We start from the raw sequence: 19,606 nt of genomic DNA, 5'->3' as shown, positions 1-19,606 counted from the left end.
TCCAATGGAGGCAATAACACTTCTGTCAGTGAGATAAGATGAAAACCAATCAAGTCACCAATCAAGTTAAAAGCTATGCCTGACATGCCCACCCAATCATGAACCTGTTAATCAGGATAGGATGGTCTACCGTGTCGACGGCCGAACTTAAGGCCATGACGTACCAACACAGAACAATCCCCTGCATCAGAGGATATTAAAACATCAGTAGAAACCATAAGAAGAGAAGATAGTTAAGTGTTGTTTCCAAAACCCTGATTGAAACTTGCCTGCTGTCTGCACACAGCAGTTAGTTGATTGGCCACAACCTTTAATTAATTTTTGACAACTGGAGTTTAGATGTAGGCCTATAACTGTTGGGCTAAGCAATAACTAATTTGTTTGTCTTTAATATGGGCCGAATAGCATGCTTAAAATAGGAAGGGACATGACCTGTCGATAAGAAGGAATACAATAGCTGAAACAGCAGGGCCAATAATTTAAAAACTTTTAAAAATAGAGAAAACTAAGGGCAAGACAATCTATTATTGTTCTGTCCTGCAACATTTCTGTCTCAGGTTAAAGACAGAGTCTGCCATCCACAGCGGCTTGGTGCAGATAGTCCTAATCCTAACCTTTAAAGGTGCCACTTTGTCCAGAAACATGGGGCAATACTTATCAAAAGACTGCAGTATAAACTGTACATTGTTGAAATTAGTATTAATATCACAGCAAACGTGCTATGAAAACGGATCAGCTGTATTCTGAGCAAAGGGGAGTTTTTTAGACATAACTGTTCAGCGTTTACATAGAGATCAAAGAAAATGCTGTACATTTATCTGATCCGTAGGTCCTTATAATGAATTTGATCAATATCTAGACCCAGAAAAAAAATGTTCAACTTAAAATTAAAAGATACTTTAAAATAAAGAACTTCAGTGGCTACACAATTTGTGGCGTCACTGATGTGCAAGTAAAATCACATACTAATAACACTGTCCATGTTAATAGTTAAGGTCAGAAAGTTAGTGAACTCAAATAAAACACATGTCACAGTAAAACCCAGATAAAAGCTGTACAAGTCCTATCTGTGCTTATCATACTATGACAAGTCAGAAAGTCAGCTGTGAACAACCAGACCTAATTAACAGCTTGGTCTTAATACTGTTCAACATTTTTGTGTAATTGTGTAAAGTGTCAGTACACTGAAATTGAAGAAAGACTAAATTGTTTGTATTTGTTCAGATTGAGGTACATCTACCTCTAAGACTACTGCCTCCATCCCAATACAATGGAACTAAATACTGCATTTTTCCTACAATATTTTACCTTCATCCATGTCTAACTAGCTCTTTCAAAAAAGAAAAGTCATATGGACTTCTTCATGCACCTGCAACCTTGTGGCACCTATATAGAATACATTACAAACAAAGGCCTGTGCGTGTGTGTTGCCACTGTGGCTGATGTACGGGCCATTTTCAAAAGATATCATCAAGCAGTTGAAAAAAAAGCTCAGTAGTTTCCAGGTTTTCAACAAATGGTTTTCTATTTGATCCAAAAGTCCCTCTATGTGACATGATGACTAAAAGAATCAATGTGGGTACGTAAGTAAAGAAAGATACAGCCTGATCATGTGCATATATCTACTGGTTTGGTGGTCCTATCCTAACATTCAAATTTGATATAAATTAAAACCTATGCAGTACAGGATTACTCACTGGCTTGAGTATAACTCAGGCACTTATGTGATTCATTTACAGAGACCACCATCAACAGTTTTTGATTGGTAGAAAGTAGTTTCTATAAATACTATTTACATTAGTGGTGGAGGCAAAAATCTCTATCTCAAAGCCTGGGAAGGCAAAAAAAAACTATTAGCATATCTATCTCTGCCTCGATACACCTAGAAATATGTAAAAATAAAAAATGTAGTTTTTTTTTTGTAATTTGGGTGAACCAACCTCCTAAATGCATGCAGAAATAGCAGCAAGATGCTAAACACTGTTTTAAAAAAACTGTCTTGCCAAGTAGGAAGTGCCAAAGTTAGGCCTTGACCTTCTGTAAGTGTAGTTTAACTTTCTTTTCCAGGCGAAAATGTGTTCAAATGAGTCCATAGCTTTTCAGTCAGAAGAACAAACAAGCCCTCTGAGATGTGATAAGATTTGAGCTTACTCAAAGGGGCATGGAGCTCCACCACACATGGCCGACTTTGCACTGCACTTGTCCTTCCATGACCGTACAACCTCGCCTCTCACTCTTAACACACATGCAGACAAACACACTCTCACACAGCTCCCCTTCCACACATAATCAACACACTCTCAGACTGACTTCGAGGTTTCTGTCGCCCTTTCCTTCACTTTAGTCAGTTGCCAGACAATGAAAACATTGAGAGGCAGTTTCTATGGCGTGACCAGGCCTTTTGTTTGACTAAAAAACATATGCATTCTACATGCTCCAATTATGGTTTTATCAGATCGCTGTCAAACACACCAATCATGCGCCTTCCTTTGTGCCCTCTCTAACGGTGTGTACTGTACCAAGCGGTGCAGTGGCTCGCTGTGTTTGCATGTTTGCCCATGGTGGGAGAACAATATCTCAGACTGGTTTGTGTCCCCTTTGGCAGAAAACACGCAGCTTAGTCAAAAAAACAATGTGTCACTATCCCTTCTACTTTAAGTAACAGATTGGTTTCAAATGTGAAACTTCCTTGTGTGAATATTTCTGCAAAATTAAACGGGAGCGGTGGTGTCGTTCTCGGGTATCTAACAATCACATCCAGTTTCTGCTCTAACCGTGAGTGCTGGGTCTACTATTTAAAAAAGGAGGCCAAATCAGGGTGATCTGCAGCACGTAACATTAAATCCCTCATTGTGACTTCCACTGTACGCTTCAACAAAAGAGGCCAAGAAAGACATAGCTGATCTGACCTACTATTGGCTCAGTTCTCGATTGGCCTAACTTCCGTTCAGTGTCAAAGTCACGTCCACATTGCCAGTTATTTCCCAAGAATGCTGTTATTGTACTCTTAAGTTGTACTCTTAAGTTGTACAACCATAATATGAATATATAAAGATGGATGCCACACCAGCAGCTAGAAAATTGTTGGTAGATACTTTTCTAAACATGAGAATTGACTTAAAAAATCAGATTTTATTCTGTTGCCAAACTAAGACAAAAATAAATCCTATTCTGAACTTCAAAAGGTCCTCTAGCGTCAACGCTTTGACACAAATTCAAACTGTGGCCAGTGTGTGTGGTTTGTTTTGATAGACGCCGTTCAGCAGCTTAGGTGCTTAGGCTCCACTAAGCCCAGTGTTTACAGATCTGCTAGAACACAGCCTTATAGCCTCAATAGGCTGCATCCAGACAGGCAGACATCGCTTAGGTCTGTGGTCTGGACCGACTGATATTATCCATGAAACATGATTAACATAACATGATAATGCTGGTGAATCAAGGCAAGCATAAAGCGGTTGTCAAAGCTGGTATCATCAATGTGACTCCATGACACAATGTGGATTGGAAAAACTAGATTTGTGAGATAACCACAGCATGATATCCAGCTTTTGTTTTTTTGTTGCTTTATACAATGTAATTTGAAAAAAAAACTGCTGTCCAGATTTTCAGTTTTCCTCTCCACTCCAATTGAGGAGAATGTCAGTTTTTATCGTGTGACAGAAATAAAGGTAACAGTTGCACTTTTAAACACTTGGTAAATTTGAGTTAAATCTAGGCAACAAAAATACTTAGGGTTAGAAAATAATAACAAATTGGCTTAAAGTGACTCTTGTAAAACTTCTAAAATTAGGGTGTAACGTAACATGACGTCATAGACGTGATTGTGTCACGGACTAAGGTCTATAAAACTCGGCTCATTCCAAAAAGTGACAGTTGACTTTTGGTTTCACACGCGACATGATGCCCAGTCTCCTGAGTGAAAGTCCTATTTTAGTTTGATCCATCCGCAACCACAAACTCCTTATGTGGAATTTGGAGCTCTTATTCCTTGTCACCTCACTAGTCATGTTTCCATCTGATTATCAAGCGAATTTAAAATGTCTTAAGACAACAAAATGCAGTTTGCGTCTAACCAGAAGTGCAAAAAGAGCAGAAAAGGGCAGTGTGATATACGAATGTAGAGAGGAGAAGAAATATAGTGCAGTGTAGGCAGTAGTGTGACAGTGATAGTAGTTTGAGTGAATAAACTAGACTGTGCAAAGCGTAGTTTTGTCACAATTTGACATTATGCATGGTTGTAGATCGCAAACCAACTTGCTAAATTAAAGAGTTTAGAAGCTAAGTTCTTTTACTAAATGGAGAGAGGTAGCATTTTACAAGTTGGCCACCTGTGCAGAATACAGGGTTGTGGCAGAGACATTTGGTGTCAGCGAGACAACCATTGACCACTGTGTATACGCGGTGTGCAGGGCCGTACGTTTCAAGCTGTTGAACCAACTCGTCAATATACCCAACGCGACGGAGGCACAGGCACCGCAACTCCACTACACACCTTGTGCCACAAGTGTACGGCGCACTGGATGGGACCCATATCCCGATCCCTCCACCATCATACAGGGACTATAGTCGTGTGAGTTACATATTCGCCACATCACAACTTATTCATAAAAATAATTTTTGCATCAACTCTTTTTAAAAAAAAAAAGGCAAAAAGCACCTCAAGTGAGAAATAAAACTTTTTTGCGCATTTGTGTTTGCGAAATTATGTTTTTTCAAATTTTTCCGTTTCCATTATTATTGTCTAACTTAAAATGTGCATGAAAATACATTGATGAAACATGACTACTTGTCTTGTTTGCTCTCACGATAATTACCACGGCTACGAGAATTTGTCAAGCTGCTTGCACAATTGACCTTTACGGTTGTTTTCTGGGTGAGGGCAGGCTGTTAGTGACACATTCCAAGAATACTCTGTTTTGAGGGAAACCTTTTGAGAGTTTAATGTGAAGGAGAATACTCATGTCTATGCATTAAGTATGTAGCTGAAGCTGGGAGCCAATTAGCTTAGCTTAGCATAAAGACTGTGAGTAGGGGAAACAACTAGTCTAGTTCATCCCATTTCATCATCTTAAAGCAAGGAACAATTAGAAGCAAGTAGCGGTTAATGACACTGGCTGACCAATAAAGTGCACCATCCAGCTTTAAAATCATTACGTCTTAAAACAGACCTTAGTTGATGTTTTATTTGACCTATGAATTATTTCTAAATTGCCAACGAGTCTTTATCTTCCTGCTCTATGATATAAATATTACAAAGTATTGTAGCATAAGCTCTTATCACCAAGCGTGTTGACATTGCAGTACAGCACCTTGACATTTCCTCATCTCTCAGCAACATGTCTTTCTGTACATGTGCTGGGAGTCATTCATCAGTGTCCTCTACACCTTAGACTTTTGCCCCACAGTAAAAGTACCTGGGACACTACATGTCAAACATGACAAACCATGGCTCCTCTTAACTTTGTACAAGACATTTTTACGTCTTGCTGTTTTATGGCAGAAAGGATAAAGGTCGTCATGAAGGTTGTTGAAAAGATCCAACGAAGGAGACAACCGAACTGTGTGAGCAAGTCTGCGTGGGAGAGAAGATAGCAAAGAGGGGTGAATAGAGGGAGGAAGACAAAAAAGAAGAAAGAAAGAATTATGACTGAGGGGGATGCTGCTTTCTAACACCACGCATGGCGAAGGCTAGTGTGTAAAAGCCACACCGTAAGAGCGTTCACACGTGCAAATACACACCTTAAGGGATTCCTACCTGTGACTCAGGTCAGTGGGAGTCTCAAGAGCGAGAGGCGGTAATCAGTAACAGTGTTATATGGCTGTGTTAATAGTTAACGTGGCCCCTAGAGACTGTGCCCCTGGCCCAAGCACCTGCAACCCCCTTTACAGGCATCATCCATGGAAAGAACAAACAGTCTGAATGCTTGTTGGGCACATCAGCTTTACATGAACCATCTCATTTGACATACCAACAGGTGTTTAATAAAGAATGAATTAAAAAAAGCAAGATCTTTGGTTAACAGTACAGGGTCAATTATTGTCAGTCAAACTTTATTATTAGCTTCATAAAGCCTGGGCATGCGCTGTACATTTCTTCTCTCTCTTCTATTTTAGCTGTCCTTCCAGGGCCACAGTAACAAGAGCGAGTGCTATCTGTCTGCCTGACTCCCCAGATGGCCTTCTGGCTTCACACACATCACACACACCACACACACACACACACACACACACACACACACACACACACACACACACACAAATGAATATTTGACAAACACCTATGTCAAATCTCACTCGCTGCTTCAAAATTAGCCCTCGCTTTTCATCCTCTCTCTCCTCTCTCTCTCTCTCTCTCTCTCTCCTCTCTCTCTCTCTCTCTCTCTCTCTCTTCTCTCTCTCTCCAAACATAGACACCCACCCACGCACACACACACACACACGCAGGCACACATCCGTACAAAAACCCCACACAGAAACACATGCCTCCCTTGGTTCTTGATAAATAGAGGCAGCAAGAAATCAAGCACAGGTCAGGATAACCTCATGGTGACCCATCGGCTCCATCTCCTATAGTGATCTCTCTCACCCGCTGCTGAGTGTGGCCTGTTGGCCAATTCCCGCTGCCGGGTCAACTACACACACCCAACACTAAATGTACGTGCACATCAGTACTTCCAAAAACTTCACAGCTTTCACGACTGTTCTCTTCTTTCTGTAGTCAGTATGGGATAACCTTTTTTCAGTATTCCACAACTGAGCAGAATTGATAAAATCTCAAAGTCCAAGAGGTTGATGCGAACGTAATGGCAGTGACATCAAGAGAGCACTAAGGCAATGTTAATGCTTTTCTATCCTGGCAGATGGAGATGTGTGTGCACAGTGCAAACAGACCCTTGTACCGAGGAGGCTAAGCTAGAGCACTCGGCAGTGTAAAAAAATCTGGGCTAATGTCTGTTTCTCCCACTAAATAGTTTTTTGATAAGGGAATATCTGAAGATAAGTGTTGTCACTATCCTATCTGAGAACCGGAAGCCAGCTCGATAAATCTCCTCTGTAATCTAATAGGAGTCATGGGCAGTAGCTGCCATCCAGGAAATAGGCCTACTGTCTGCTACGCTTGGGCTGAAATGAAGATTTACTCTGATTAAAGAAAAAGGGGAGAAGTTAGCCAACACTGCCAGCTCATAAAAATTGATAACATCTTTACATTAAACAAACGACTATCGGTACTCATTCAGGATTACTTTGGATTTGTTTACATATTAAAGCAATACTGATAGTGACAGTAGATCTCTGTTACAGCACACAGAGCCCAAAAAGAGAAACTAAGTGGACAAATGTGGTGTACTTCTCATGTTCTGTGTCAGGGTCAAAATGGTGACTTCTTTTGAGGATGAAAATATGGTAACCACCTCCACAGAGGATGTTTGTATATAATATAATGAATACAAGTAATTTTATAGCTGTTTTATAGAAAGCCACAACAATGAAATGAGTGAGTACTTTTTGCTTGTCAGTCCCACAATTAAACACGTTCAAACCCCAGTGTTGCACTTTTTGCCACAGTCTTCCATTGTTGTCAAAACATGTAAATAAAAACTCACATCAACGAGCCACACTATTATATGATCCTTCATTACCGTGAATGTGGGCACTGCAGTGTATGTTCCAGACTGGCCTTCTGCTGTGTGTGTATTAATTGGCAGCTGAAAATAGTCTACAGTAAATTCAGTATTCACTCTTGTTTGAGGAATATTTGCTGAAAAAAATAATACAGTGCCCAGCTGTTACAGAAATTAGTAAACCTTCTTATTTTTATATTTTTAAATGAACATACATTTGTGACCCATTTTAAGATAAATGATTTTAGTAGGAACAGGAGTGCCATACCCAGACAGGGTAAAGTAATCAGAAAGTACTGAAACTAGGACTAAAACGTTATGGTGTTTGTCTTTTCATGGGATTTGTTCATAGTAAGTGTAAGGTAGACAATCAGGTAAACATCAGGTCTGGGTGGTTGGCCTGTTAATTAGGGATTACCATTACAAGGTGGCTAACTTTTGAGGATGAGAGGATGACTGTTGATTGCCTGCTGGATTCATCTGACATTTTTTATTTTCTTTCTTCCAGATTAGAATAATATTTAAGCTATGTTACATCATATTAACTTATATAAAATCAATGTGTTTGGGGCAGCTCATCCATTGCAGCAAAAATGTAGCCCTTTTTTTGTGTTACTTCTGTAAGGTTAATACTGCGAGAAACTGGGTAGTTTTTGAAAACACTTCCTTATTGGTTGGTTTTACTGTGGGAAACTCCAGTCAGCTGCAGAAAAGCATTACATTCATGGGATATTGTTGTTCCATCAATCAAACCTGGATGCAAACAGTATGTTAAGATGGATGTTGTGAAAATGACTAAAAGAATCATTCTACTTCCTCACTGTTCTTTCTGCAACAACAATCTCAACTCTGAGCTGGAAGCAAACAGGGTCTCCTCCCCCCCCCCGCTGACCCGAGCTCCTAGGGGTTGATGTTAAGTAAACTTTGTCAGCCACGCAACGATCTCCAGCAGAGAACTGTCTCTCTGCTCATCAGGAGACCTTCTCCGTGACCCCCACCTCTCTGCCTTGGCATTCCTCTGCCACACCACCTCCCTGACCCACCCTGTCTTCATCTCTACTGCCCTCCCCCGTCAGCCCCGCCATCCGTCCGTCGCCTTGGGTCCTGCTCTCTGTCCCAGCAGCCTGTGCGGCCGGCTGGTGTCTCCTCCGTTGGAGACAGCCTATCAGGGGCCTCACGTCATCTGTCTCCAGGACCTGACTGACATGTCGACCTCAGAGATTACCAGCTACTATCAGAAAAGGGGGGGGGGGGAGGTGTCTGTGCTCCCTAAGTGGATGCTCCTTTCTCTCACCATAACACTGGTTGGGAACTGGAACCTGCTTTAGGCCTCTGAAACTCTGATGTGGCATTTTATCTGTCTGGGAGCTGCTCTGTTGATCTGCTACAAGGTCTGCAGGGACGGAGTGCCAGACAGTGACAGATATCAACTATCTTGGCCAGCATAGAAGCAAAGAGGAGAGAAAAACGTCAAGCTTGTTGGTCTTTGCTGTAAACATCTACTGAGTTTCTGCTGTCGGTCCAAAGGGGTTTGTAATAAGAGCCCGGAAAATTTGCTGGTCTGCTATCAAGGTCCAGATGGTGCATTCCCAGGCTGCATGCTCAGACCTTCAACCCTAATATTAATAGGGTGTTTTTTACGTGTGAAAATTCTTCCTGCTCAGGTTGAAAATATTCCATGGACATCAATATCATATAGTCTTTTATTGATTCAGATACAAAGGGTTAAAAAGTAGAAAATCCTAAATGGTAAAGCACCTCCAAAGCTCACTAATCGTAGGTATACTATGTAACGTTTCCACATAAAAATTAGGTTTAGGTAAGCTAAACGGCTGCTGTCAATCTTTTTGTCTAACTCTCAGCAAGAGAGTGAATAAGCACATTTCCCAAAATGACAGACTATTCTTTGAACATTTGTTTTTCGGACATTAGCCAGGTACAACCTTCAAACTGTGAAAACATGACTTGAAAGTGTTGATAAAGTCTTGCCTTTTGCCTTTCAGTATAAACTCTAGCCTACCTCTTTCTACACTGACTCTACCCCAAGCTTCTGGCCTTTAGAAAAAGACCTTCCTCTCTGCCAGGTGGTGTGTAGCTGGCTAACTCTCAAGCTCTCGTAACTGCTCTCTGTCTAGAACATGGAGCCCTGGGATATTTGTGTATCATGTATTGATTTGGAGGTACAACCCTTGGCTGTAAAACAAAGATAAAGAAGTTAGGCATTAACTATTTTTTTTTCCAGGGGTCACTCTGAGCTTGTTTCACATAGCTGGAACCCACCTGGAAAGAAAAAAACACCTAAATGCCTGCCTGTGTGATGGACTCTGGAATATTGATTTTCTTTTCTCTGAACAAAAAAAAAAAGGCCTTTGCAGTCAGTATTTCCCTCTGAGCTCAGATAGGGCAGCAACATTCCTGTCTACTCCCTCCAAGGTTACTGCCTGCTCGGTGGAGGCTAGCACCTGTCAGATGTACGCTTGTTTTGTTATACAACTTGTCTTTGTAGCATTTGCTGTCTCCATAAAAGCCTCCCCCCCCTTATATTTTTCAAGTAACGGAAAAAAAATATTAAGAAACAAAAATGATTGCTCAGGGGAATTCAGTAAACTCTGGCTTGGGGATTTTTTGTTGTTGTCTCTATCAGAGTTCACAAGGTTTACAAACTGTTGAACTCTCTACTCACATGTGGCTTAAATACTGATCCCAAAACTAACCTTGTTTAGAAATCCTCACATGGCACCATGCAGGGGAACCGTGTCATCAACACCCCCGTGTTTGCATAGTTGAGAGTTAAATGTGATGAGGTTTGCACTGGTTGATTAAGTTCTGTCAACCCCATTGTTCCACATAGTTGTAGAGGTGTGAATTTAAGCACATCTAAAGAGAGCTGTAGTGCCACTATTGGTTAATTATTTGAAGAATGAACTTGTTGCTCTGATGTAACTGATAGTTAATAGTGTTTTAAATATATCTAAAATAGGGCTGCTCAATAAATCGTTTTATCGGCAACACAATTTCAAATTTTAAGAAACATCATCGGGATGGACTGCGACATATCGCAGCTATTTCATGCGTTAGTAAAACTGCACAGTAAAATGGCATGTCATGTCACTTTTTTTTGTGGTGACTTTTATATTCAATTTAAAATTCAATTTGTTTTATAAAAGAATGTTAGAAATGATTTGTTTTGTATTCAACGAGCAATTTGTTGTATTTTAAAAGTATAGGGAAAGCAGCATAAAGGCAGAACTGAGTACACTTTTAATATCTGTTTATTTATCGCAAGTAATATCGTTATCGCAATATTCAACAACGTCATCGCACACGCATATATTCCTCAAATCGCATAGCCCTAATCTAAAACATGAGTTTACTACTAGTTATTTTAAAAGTTATGCTGTCCGTGTTAGTTCATCCATCTAATAATGACATTCGTGTGTGTTAAAGCACTTTATGTGGCTGGAAATGTTAGTGTTTGTAATCTACGCTATAAAATTAATGGGTTACAGCATTTCTAACTCTATCAGGAATCTTTTCAATCTCAGCATCAAAAGCACTTTACAGTTTACTGCCCAGGCAAAGGTTGCACCTCCACAGTTTTATAGAATTATTAAGTAAGCAATTATGATAACCCACTGTTTTAAAGATAATAGGATGATAACGTTCTGCCAAACTCACACTGTAGTTTGCCCTTACGCTGCTCTTCCTGAGAGGGAAATCAATATCTGTTGCACTTAGACCACTTCGTCCTCTTGACACGCAGTGTTTATTTTACCTGTTGAGCATTACAAGTTCCGGATGATCAACAGAAAATAATAATTATGAACTGAAAATGTGCCTTGCAGCTACAAGTTGTAATGGCCCTGTATGTTAGTTATCAAAGCTCATAAACCTTGAATGACTATGTATTGATAAAGACTGTTTAAAGTGTCATTGGAACGATAACATTTGCACTGTAAATGTGGCTCGCAGGCTCCAGCCTCCAATCATGCTGGGATGATAAGGACAGCGCTCACTGGGGCTACAGGCAGTGGTTAAAAAAAACACCAAATATTAAGTTTGGGGATGTTGAAAGCCAAGTTTTACTTAAATCATGAATGAAGACAATTAAATCAACTCAGGATCAAAGCTGTGGGAGAGTGTGGTAATGCCCGGCAAAGCATTTGCAATAGATGCAATACTGAACTAGAAATAATTTGTATTGTGTAAGAAATACGGAATGTGACCCAGTGCAAAACTTGCAACCACCCTCTTGTTCTACGTAATAGAAAACGGACAGGATTTTAAGTTTGTATGATAAGAAATGTAATTAGAAATATATTTTATCATTTGACTCCCAATAGGATGTGGAGGGCGGGGTTAAGGCCAGACAGCACTTGTAGGAAATGCCCGTCTAATAAAGGGTCATATTTACATAAGATATGGAAATGTCCAACTGTTCAAAAGCTTTCCGGAAAATTTGTGATGTGACAAAAGTTTGTCGACTCTGTACTGTGTATAATAGGGGTTTTGTCAAGATTGATGTCTGTAGCTTTTGCTGTTACCAAAATGTTCTTGCAAATGGAGAGACGACAGTGCTCCACACATTCAAGACTGGACAGATGCACTGTTGAAAATAGCTAAACCTGAAAAGTCATTTCATATATGTATATATAGGATCTCTATAAGCAAAACTCAATATGCTCACCCTTCTTAGCAACCAGGTCCTAAAAAAAATACCATTAAAGTGTTTTTTTATTTTAATAAAGCCTGTAGTTAGACCAATCCATCCACTTGCTAGACTAAAGTTAGCAAACTCAAAGCCTGCTTGCTTCTCTCCGACCCACGGTGCAAAAAGTTCAGGTACAGCAATTGTAAAGATAAAAGATAATTCATTTTTACAATAAAGAAGATACAAAACACAAGTAATATATACAAGACAATAAATACATTCTAAAGAGTTCAAAAGTAAAAAGAACCAAACAGTATAGAAAACTAAAGAATTTGAAAATGTGCAAAAATAATTACACTCCAACGCAAAAAAGGTTATTGCAAAAAATACATCCGAGCAATTTCTTGCTTGTTTTACTTATTTTGTAACCACACATACAGGACTTTATTGAGTGTTGTTTGTGTTGACCTCCCCCTCTATGCATAAATAACAATAACCCACCACTAAGAGAGAGATTGACAAGTGGTTTGACACTTTGCCCTGATCAATATCAATAAAGCCATCAGCACGTCAGCGGCCTATATGTTATGAGGAGGGATCTGTGGGAGAGGATGACTGAGTTTACGACTTTACTGTGAAGGCGGGGCTGCTGCTTTCAGGTACACCAACACACCTTTACAAACACACAGAGACACGTGTGGCTATATCACATTTGGGGACACTGAATGAATTTTAAACTAATTCCCTGAAGGTTTGTGATGACTGTAACCACGACTGATATATACTAAACTGTATTCTAACTATAAATGAATTATCAGTTTAGCTTCTGCTGAATGAATCAGAAGATAAAACAAAACAGTTCGTCCTCGGTTGGACAAATATCCCCAATTAACTGGCTCAAAGTCCCAAAAATTGTCCCAAAATTAGACATACAAACAAATCTTCAGGCTCCAACATCAAGCCCTTCCCTTTGTCAATGTCCTCGAAGAGTCCAGACAGCCAGATTGCACTTTGCTCAGCCGGACCATAAACAGAGACAATAAATTCAACCAGACTTCTGAACTGGATGACACGAGGGAGAAATACAGGGAGAGGACCTTCAGACAGTCGGCGATCAATTCCTTCCAACATGGAAGGATAGCCCATGTGGCCAACATAGATGGAAAGAAGTATTTCAAACCTTTCCTTTTTTTTGTGTTCAGACCAACACACAGAAAGCAATCCTTCCCTGATTTCTGCAGAATTTAAGGTCTGAAAAAAATGTTGTGTATTAAGAAACGTGTTGCAGATGGCAATGATTCAAGGTCTAATACCCTAACTTTGCCCTCTTTTCTGTAAGGTGAAAGTATGCCAGACCTACAAATAATGTTCTACTGAGACCTCATAAATCAATACAGTGAAATCAGAAATGGCATCTAATGTTCATTAAGTAAACGGTTTGTTTTCACAAATTGATGCTGAGACCATGAACGATCTTTTCTTCTTGTTCTGGTCTTAAGTTTTGCTCGGACAGTTAGTCACAGTCACTAGTCAGACTCTGTCACACCTGGGATCGTGTTACACCTCGGGATCATGCTAAGTTCTGAATCAAGATGTGGTCCTTCATTTCCTGTACTTCTGAATCCTGAATGCCAGCCAAGCTGAGGATTGATAAGTGTTTCAGAGTGAGCCTACTGCTCTAAAACCAGAATAACCTCTAGATGAATGATGGTGTCTATAATTGCTGTCACAACATTATAGAATGTGTCCAGCATGACTTATTGTAAATGTTGTTGATCTGTTCTCTGCACCACAAATATGAGTGCATCTTAAGCAGGAGAGACCTACAGAATTTAGTCATTGGATGTACTGCCACCTTGTGATGTGCTCTGAAACCTGCACGTCAAACCCCTGTTGTCAGAGATTCATTTCACAGCAAATGTGGAGCAAATATTAATTTATCAGAGGTCATAACTTTAGAAGTGTCGGCAGTGCCAAGAGCAAAGCCTGAAGGGGGACGCAGGCTCTCCTCCCTGCAGGCATGCTGACTCCACCGGCAGATGGATGTCGCTGACCCTTCTCAGTGATCACAGCAGAGACATGAAGCAGGGTCACAATCATTTTCCTGATCGTGGTCGCCCGCTCTTCTCTCCATGGGTCCAATTAATCTCTATCTGCTCTTCAGTGAAGCCTGCAGTGCTGAGCCACCATCACTCACACACTGCAGGGCAGCCGGTGGATTAGCTGACCCCCTGGCGTGGGAGTAACAACCCCTGCAGTCCAGTCAGCAGACACTGCAGCTTTCAAGCAGCAGAAACGGGCCGGCATGGCGGTCAGGGATCCTCCCCGGGATCAGGCCGGGGCCAGGGGAGAGATAGTGGCGTCTCCAGCACCCTGTCAGTCAGTCAGTCAGCGTGGCAGTGTGCGTCTGCAGGATCCCAACGATGGACATTCACCCCTGATTGTCTATTCAGCTTGCAGACTATTCTAATGGTCTTCTAATAAAGTTTGTATGGTTTCTATGGATTGTGACATAGATGGACAAAAGTATATGGACATGCACCGTCTCTGGGTATTAATATGCTGCTAATCAGGCCTTCCACAACATTTTGGAACTTGGCAGCAGGGTAACTTATACAGTACATTACTTCCCTGTGTTATGGTGTAGCACTCCACCAAGAACTATTAACACTACAGTTAATGTGCAAAGCATTATTTTAGTTCCTCATCTTTACAGGGGACATTTTGAGCAGTAAAACATACACAATTTGCATGAATTAATTTCAATAACCCCAGTAAGTATTGATAAATTAAAGTCATCTACAAATGTAACCTCCATGAAATTTTCATCTTACAATATTATGTAGCATTTAGATTTCCTCTTCGTGACAGCTGCAGAAGAAAAACATTTAAGCAATTGGGGTGTCATCACACTAATGGCTATGAAGTGTTTATATTCTCATGCAGGAAATGGTGACAGAGGCCATCGGCAGCTGCCACTCACTTCACTGTCTAACGCTGTAACAGGTAAACCATATGAGGGCCCATTGTTTCCAAGACAGGCACTTGAGTGTAAAATGACAAAGCACCACAGACATGACACCTGACTACACAGCAACTGTCTAGGCCTCATGCCAAGCCCCAGAGATCTGAGGGTATAAAAAAGGTGTCAGAGTCACGCCTACCGTCAGCATGCGAGTGAGAGGGTGACAGCATGATGAATGTCTTTTTATGAGCGGCTGCATACTGCTGCTGCATGTGAACCGAGTCCAAAGATGTCCAGGTTATGAATGGACTAGTCAATGAGCTAGAACACAAATGTCCTTTGGTCATAATTTCTTAGTGCTAAGACGCCGCCTTGTGAGATGTCCCGCTGTCACACTGCTCACTGGAGAAGATGCATCACTCTATTTAGGTCTCTCTCCTAAGAGATTTTCTTTACTCTTTCTAAATAGCATCGCTGACCTATCACACACTGGTGCTGAGTCATTATAAGGTGTTAGCATTTTCAATTACCTCACACCTCCCATCTCTGCCGCCCTGTCTCCTCTGTGAGGCAGACGCTGCACAGCAGGAGAAAAGCAACAAAATGCTAATGTTCTGCTCTTAAGAAGGTAACCACATCTGAGCTCGACTTGAAAAACAAAACAAAAAAACAAGCTGACGAACAATTAAGTAGAAGAAAAAACAAACAGCACATCTAATGTCCCGTGGTTCATGTAGAACTTTATTTCAGCTTTGTGGTTGTTTTAAAAGCACTTATTAGCAATACAGACTGAACGGTTTCCATGATACATGTCGTACTGCATATGTCAAACATTCATGCCAAAGAAAATACTACCAATACATTTCCAACAGGACAGTTACAGGTATTGAAAATAAAGTACAAAATAGGCTTTTTCATAACAACCATAACAAGACAACACTACCATAAAGCGTTTTAGTGCTTCTAGCTTAAAGTGTTATCATGATCAATGAAAAGAATTAAAACTACTCAAAAAAGTTCCTTTCTATTGTATAAGAAAAAAAAAAAATGCTTGTACTCGGTTGCAACTTTCCCACATAGCAGAGCAAGCTAGCCACCTTGCTGAGTATCCACATGGGCAACTGCCTTTTAAAAGAGGTAAGGCAAGTTCTGTCTTGAAAAAACGTTGGCTTTCCTCCCTAATAAAACACTGGTGAAAAGATACTTGACACTTTTGACAACAAAATGTCTTTTTTCTGTTTCACAAATGAGCAAGTTAGGCTTACAGAGACCTATTTTAGAGGAAAAATGCTTCTACTGATGATTGCTAGAAAGCTATTGCCAACAAAAAAGCAAAACATGAAACATCACAAACATATCTTAATATTAATATCAAAGCAGAATGTTAGAGAGATTTTGAGGCTACATATTAGGAAGGCAGTGATACCTATAAATCCTTTTTTTTGGGCAGCAATACAAAATAATTTATTCTCCATTTTTTCTTAGTGTTCTAATAGATTGTACTCTCTAGCTCAATAAATGTCGATTTTGAGTAAAGGAAATACACTTAAATAAAAAAGTAATACAAGATAAAGAGCACCTTATCCCCATACAAGTAATTTGACATGTAGATTTTTGGAAGCAAATGGCACAGTCATCAATGGTAAATTAGCAATGCTCATTGAATTGTACATTTTTTGTCAGACAATACCACACACACAAGTCTCAACGATTTAACATCACGTTGTGACAAGAGACTCTTGTTACTGATGTGGTTGCATCATGTGGGTTTGTGTGTACCTGTACAACAAACAGGTAAAGCGGGCTGATCACTGGACAGAAGCTGAATGAGTTTTATGTGCTTATCTTGAATTCTTAAATCGCTACACGGCGGCTCTGGAATTCTCAGCCAAAAGGGTGTTGCGACACCGCTGCTGTCATTCTTGGTACAGCTCAGTAAACAAAGAGTGGGTGTGGTGTGCTACCTGGCAGTAACTACAACTCTATCTGTGTTTTATCACTGAGCTGAAGTGGACCTCTAAAGTCAGTGCAGAAAGAGCTTTTACCCCGACTCAGCTTTTCTAGTGCAAAACTGCCAACATCTGGTCTTTAACTGCAAGGACAGTCAGAACAGCCAAACTGTACACAGACATGACGCTTAAACACTCACAGGACCTTTAGGTGGGGCAAACAGTAACATGTCACAAACTTGCCATACTGTGGTGAAAAAATATTTAAAAATGAAAATCCACATAGGGACCTTCCGATACCAATACACGTGCATAACGATTTACAAATACAATAAAACTTGAATGCAGCTGGCATTGACTGTGACAGATGCATGAGAACTTTATATCAAAAGGTAAAAGGCCAACCTTTACATCACCTCCTCTACACATTTTCTCGGAGCTGTCTTAGGATGAAATCCAGAAATAGTTCCCTTAAGTTCATATCCAAGATCATGAGGCTAAAAGGAGCCGCCATAAGCTCAATCAGAGAACTTCCACATATTAAGTAAAAACAGAGAGAATGACACTGAAAGGAGAATGAGAAGGGGATGGTGGGAGAAGAAAGGCAGAGAGAAAAATGAGAAAAAGGCGACGCTTGTGATGCAAGCATCTTTCTGGCTGCAGTTAGGACACACAACATAACAGCAAAACAGATGAAAGTCAATTTCCTTGTTTCGTAACGGAAATTCCATCTGAACACAACCAAACCATTAAGAGAGCATTTGTTGTGTCCAATAAGACATTTGAGAATGCCCTTGGCTGGCTGACTCGGGTGCTGTGTGGATGGTCGAGCAGCGGCAGCTGGTGTGATTGTGGCTTTGCGGGCGTGGTCGGTGTAGGCTTTAAGAGAAGAAAAAGAGTCTGTTGGGAGGCGGGGGTCCTAGTAAAGGAGGATGCGGCGCTCAATGGCCTTGCGGCAGATGGGGCACTCACTCATTCGGTCCCCACACAGCTGGCAGGTGCCGTGGCCGCACATGAAGATCATGTTCTTTAGCCGGTCCAGACACACCGGACACATAGTCTGCAATCACAGTTCATATTTTGATGTGATAAAGTCATTTCAACTTTCAAACAAAAGACAGGGAATCATTAACTGAGCCAAGCCCTATACAAAAACTTCATGAAAGACATTCATTTGATCCCACTTTTTACATCACAATTGATTTTATTCATCCTTGGCAGTTAACGAGCCACACATGGTTTGTGTCTACATAAAAAGACAGGGTGTGTCTAGCTTAGTGACATTATGGTAAGACATTATTTATACAATTTATACAATAACAGAAATGATCTTGCCCTGAATGTCCTGCAAAGCCTTGGTACTTGTCACTGTAGCTGTTCCATAGCAGCTCATTTACTTCTTTCTGTCATTTTAAAACAATTCTCAGTACAGCTAAAATAATTAATGACTGAGTAATCATTTAAAGCATTTATCACAAAAAATGGGATGATTTGCTGTTTTGCTTTTGTATGATTTTAAGTTGAATATAAAAAAAGCAAATTGAAGACATCAACCTGTTCCTTGATGTCCTGGAGCTGTTGCTGTAGCTTTTGTACATCAGCGTTGACGTTGGTGTTGTCTTTGTCTCTCTGCATGGCTGGGATGTTTCCGCTGGCTGTTTGGACGCAACGGCACATAGACATGTTGAGGAAGAAAGGGAATGCAGTTACCAGCCGAGAGACTAATCAAATTAAGAGATTGGCCCAAACCAGTGGCCTCATCAAACTTCACCTCCTAAAAATAATAAACCTTTATAAATACATCTGAAATGCAACCACTGACTGCCATTTTTAAACAAGATGGGACTAAAATATGTGTTTTGTATATAAGCATGAATCACAAACACATGCACTGTGGATTTCAATATGATTGGCAGATCCAAACTGTGTTGGCATTGCATTTTTTTTTTTTTAAATGACTTGAATTCAGAAATGCACACTTTGTAAATATCTGAAACATAAACTGGAAAAGGGAAAAAGCTCATACAAAGTTATTGGCATTGTAAAGATGCATGAGTTTAATAATACCAATGTAAAACGGCTTAAATATATTATTTGAGCACTCAACAAGGATTAGCTGGACTGAGGCCCTGTTGTGGACTCCATTCTAGACTGGCAAGCAGCTGCCAGAAATAGTGAGAATGTGATTCTTGGCCTTTGCATCACCTGTTTAGGGTGTGTGTGTCACTGAAAGAGAAAAGGGAGGGGGTTTAAGGGGAGGGGATGGGGGCCAGGGCAGCACTGGGGGAGCTCTTTAAAAAAGGGTCTGATGAGGTATACTTACACCAACTTAGTGCCAGATTGTTGGGTTGGAGAAGATCCTGCGATCCCCCTGCCATAGTGTTAGAGCTCCCTGCTGGGAATAACCAGTCACATTGTT

At 40.5% G+C, this 19,606-nt stretch overlaps 1 protein-coding gene across 6 annotated transcripts in view; it reads right to left on the bottom strand.

Annotated features, from left to right (window-relative positions):
* Positions 1–15,951: 15,951 nt before the first annotated feature.
* Positions 15,952–19,606, bottom strand: part of mib1 (MIB E3 ubiquitin protein ligase 1) — a 59,109-nt gene continuing 55,454 nt past the window's right edge. For 2 of the 6 annotated variants that reach the window (XM_032531005.1, XM_032531008.1), the window contains exons 20-23: positions 19,511–19,582; positions 18,742–18,842; positions 18,097–18,247; positions 15,952–17,702 (exon numbers count right to left, since the gene is read on the bottom strand). In XM_032531005.1, coding sequence (XP_032386896.1) covers positions 18,107–18,247; positions 18,742–18,842; positions 19,511–19,582 — 314 coding nt within the window. In that variant the 3' untranslated portion in view covers positions 15,952–17,702; positions 18,097–18,106. Of the gene's footprint in view, positions 17,708–18,096; positions 18,248–18,741; positions 18,843–19,510; positions 19,583–19,606 lie in introns of all 6 variants that reach the window. The other 4 variants (XM_032531007.1, XM_032531009.1, XM_032531006.1 and 1 more) reach the window with 3 other exon arrangements.

The sequence above is a fragment of the Etheostoma spectabile genome, chromosome 12, assembly GCF_008692095.1.
Source record: "Etheostoma spectabile isolate EspeVRDwgs_2016 chromosome 12, UIUC_Espe_1.0, whole genome shotgun sequence".
Lineage (NCBI taxonomy): Eukaryota > Metazoa > Chordata > Actinopteri > Perciformes > Percidae > Etheostoma > Etheostoma spectabile.
The sequence above is the reverse complement of the archived record's forward strand: the minus strand, read 5'-3'. Positions and strand labels throughout refer to the sequence as shown.